At 47.3% G+C, this 1,206-nt stretch overlaps 1 protein-coding gene across 2 annotated transcripts; it reads right to left on the bottom strand.

The window, feature by feature from the left end:
* GTSF1L (gametocyte specific factor 1 like) lies at window positions 1-854 on the bottom strand. Of its 2 annotated transcripts, none has more exons than XM_025399087.1 (2): window positions 253-854; window positions 1-177 (listed from the first exon to the last, which is right to left on the bottom strand). In XM_025399087.1, the coding sequence occupies exons 1-2, from the start codon at window positions 529-531 to the stop codon at window positions 85-87; spliced, it is 372 nt and encodes a 123-aa protein (XP_025254872.1). In that variant the 5' UTR covers window positions 532-854; the 3' UTR covers window positions 1-84. The 2 variants fall into 2 exon arrangements, with proteins under 2 accessions (XP_025254872.1, XP_025254873.1); XM_025399088.1 differs by having other exon boundaries at window positions 1-159; window positions 295-854.
* Between the last annotated feature and the right edge of the window lie 352 nt (window positions 855-1,206).

The raw sequence follows: 1,206 nt of genomic DNA, 5'->3' as shown, positions 1-1,206 counted from the left end.
TTTGCTTTGTATGCCTTTTATTCTGATGCATTGCATGTTCTTCCATGCATTTACGAGACGTGTGCTCTTTCCTCAGCTGGCCGTTTACTGTCCTGGTCTGAGGATCTTCTGAGGACTGATCTCTCTCGCTGACTCTTTTGTGTCATTTTCACAAACAAGCTTTTGGGGAACAAAAGTCTTAAGGACAAACATATGCTGGCAATTAGTGCCATCGACATTCCAGATATCAGGACTGGGAAGGCAGGGTGAGACCTGCTGGGGGTCATCATTCTGCTCTGAACTTGGAAGACTAACTTTCAGAGGGTTCTCCATGTCCTCTTCCTCCACAGAGCTCCTGTTGACACAAACAGCCTCATGTTCCTCCAGCTTTTTGATGGGGACCACGTGGCAGGCGTTGTATTTGCAGATGGCCATCTTTTTGGCTTTCTTGGGGTTCTTTCTCCTGCATGATGCCAGGTGGTACTGGAATCTGCTGAGTGGGATTCGGTGGTGAGGATCGTAAGGGCAAATTTCAAAGGCTTCTGGCTCCATGAGAAATTCTTCTTGAAGCAGGGTATCTCACTGCTCAGAGTCTAACAGAAATGCTTTTTGTGGAGAAGCCCTTTTGAAAGAAGGATGGAGTTGTCCTCTGCCTGCTGTTGGCCCTTGGGATTCTGTAGGTGAAGGTCTTAACTTGTGGTCTCTGTTCTCTAGGACCATGAGTGGTGGATTAGAAGAGAGATGAGGAGCTGTCAAAAGCAGCTACACAGAGAACAGAGTTAGCAAATGGCACCTGAGACAGATCTATACACAGCAGATGCAAGAGCTGAAAAACCACAGCTGCTTGACTCAGGGATACACTGTGATGTCAAGCCACAGTCACCTGTGGTCACAATGGGCAGCCTAAGTCATCAGGAAGAGGCTATTGTGCACTGCTTGGGAGGGGTGGATGGCTTTGGGGAATGCTGCCATCTAAAATTATTCATGGATATATGTTGTGACTTACGTCTTTTAACTGTACGTATTTGTTTTTGTTTGTTTGTTTTTTTGAAACAGAGTCTCACTCTGTTGCCAGACTGGAGTGCTGTGGCGCGATCTCGGCTCACTGCAACCTCCGCCTCCTGGTTCAAGCAATTCTCCTGCCTCAGCCTCCTGAGTAGCTGGGATTACAGGCGTGTACCACCACACCTGGCTAATTTTTATATTTTTAGTAGAGACGGGGGTTTC

Source organism: Theropithecus gelada, chromosome 10, assembly GCF_003255815.1.
Source record: "Theropithecus gelada isolate Dixy chromosome 10, Tgel_1.0, whole genome shotgun sequence".
Taxonomy (NCBI): Eukaryota; Metazoa; Chordata; class Mammalia; order Primates; family Cercopithecidae; genus Theropithecus; species Theropithecus gelada.
This window is presented reverse-complemented; position numbering and strand designations above follow the sequence as displayed.

What these genes read in the sequence shown, in the direction of transcription:
- GTSF1L (XM_025399087.1), bottom strand. Translation starts at nt 531, where the DNA reads ATGGAGCCAGAAGCCTTTGAAATTTGCCCTTACGATCCTCACCACCGA. An exon ending in AGAATGATGACCCCCAGCAG is followed by an intron (nt 178 to 252) that starts GTCTCACCCTGC and finishes TTTGTCCTTAAG; the next exon opens with ACTTTTGTTCCCCAAAAGCT.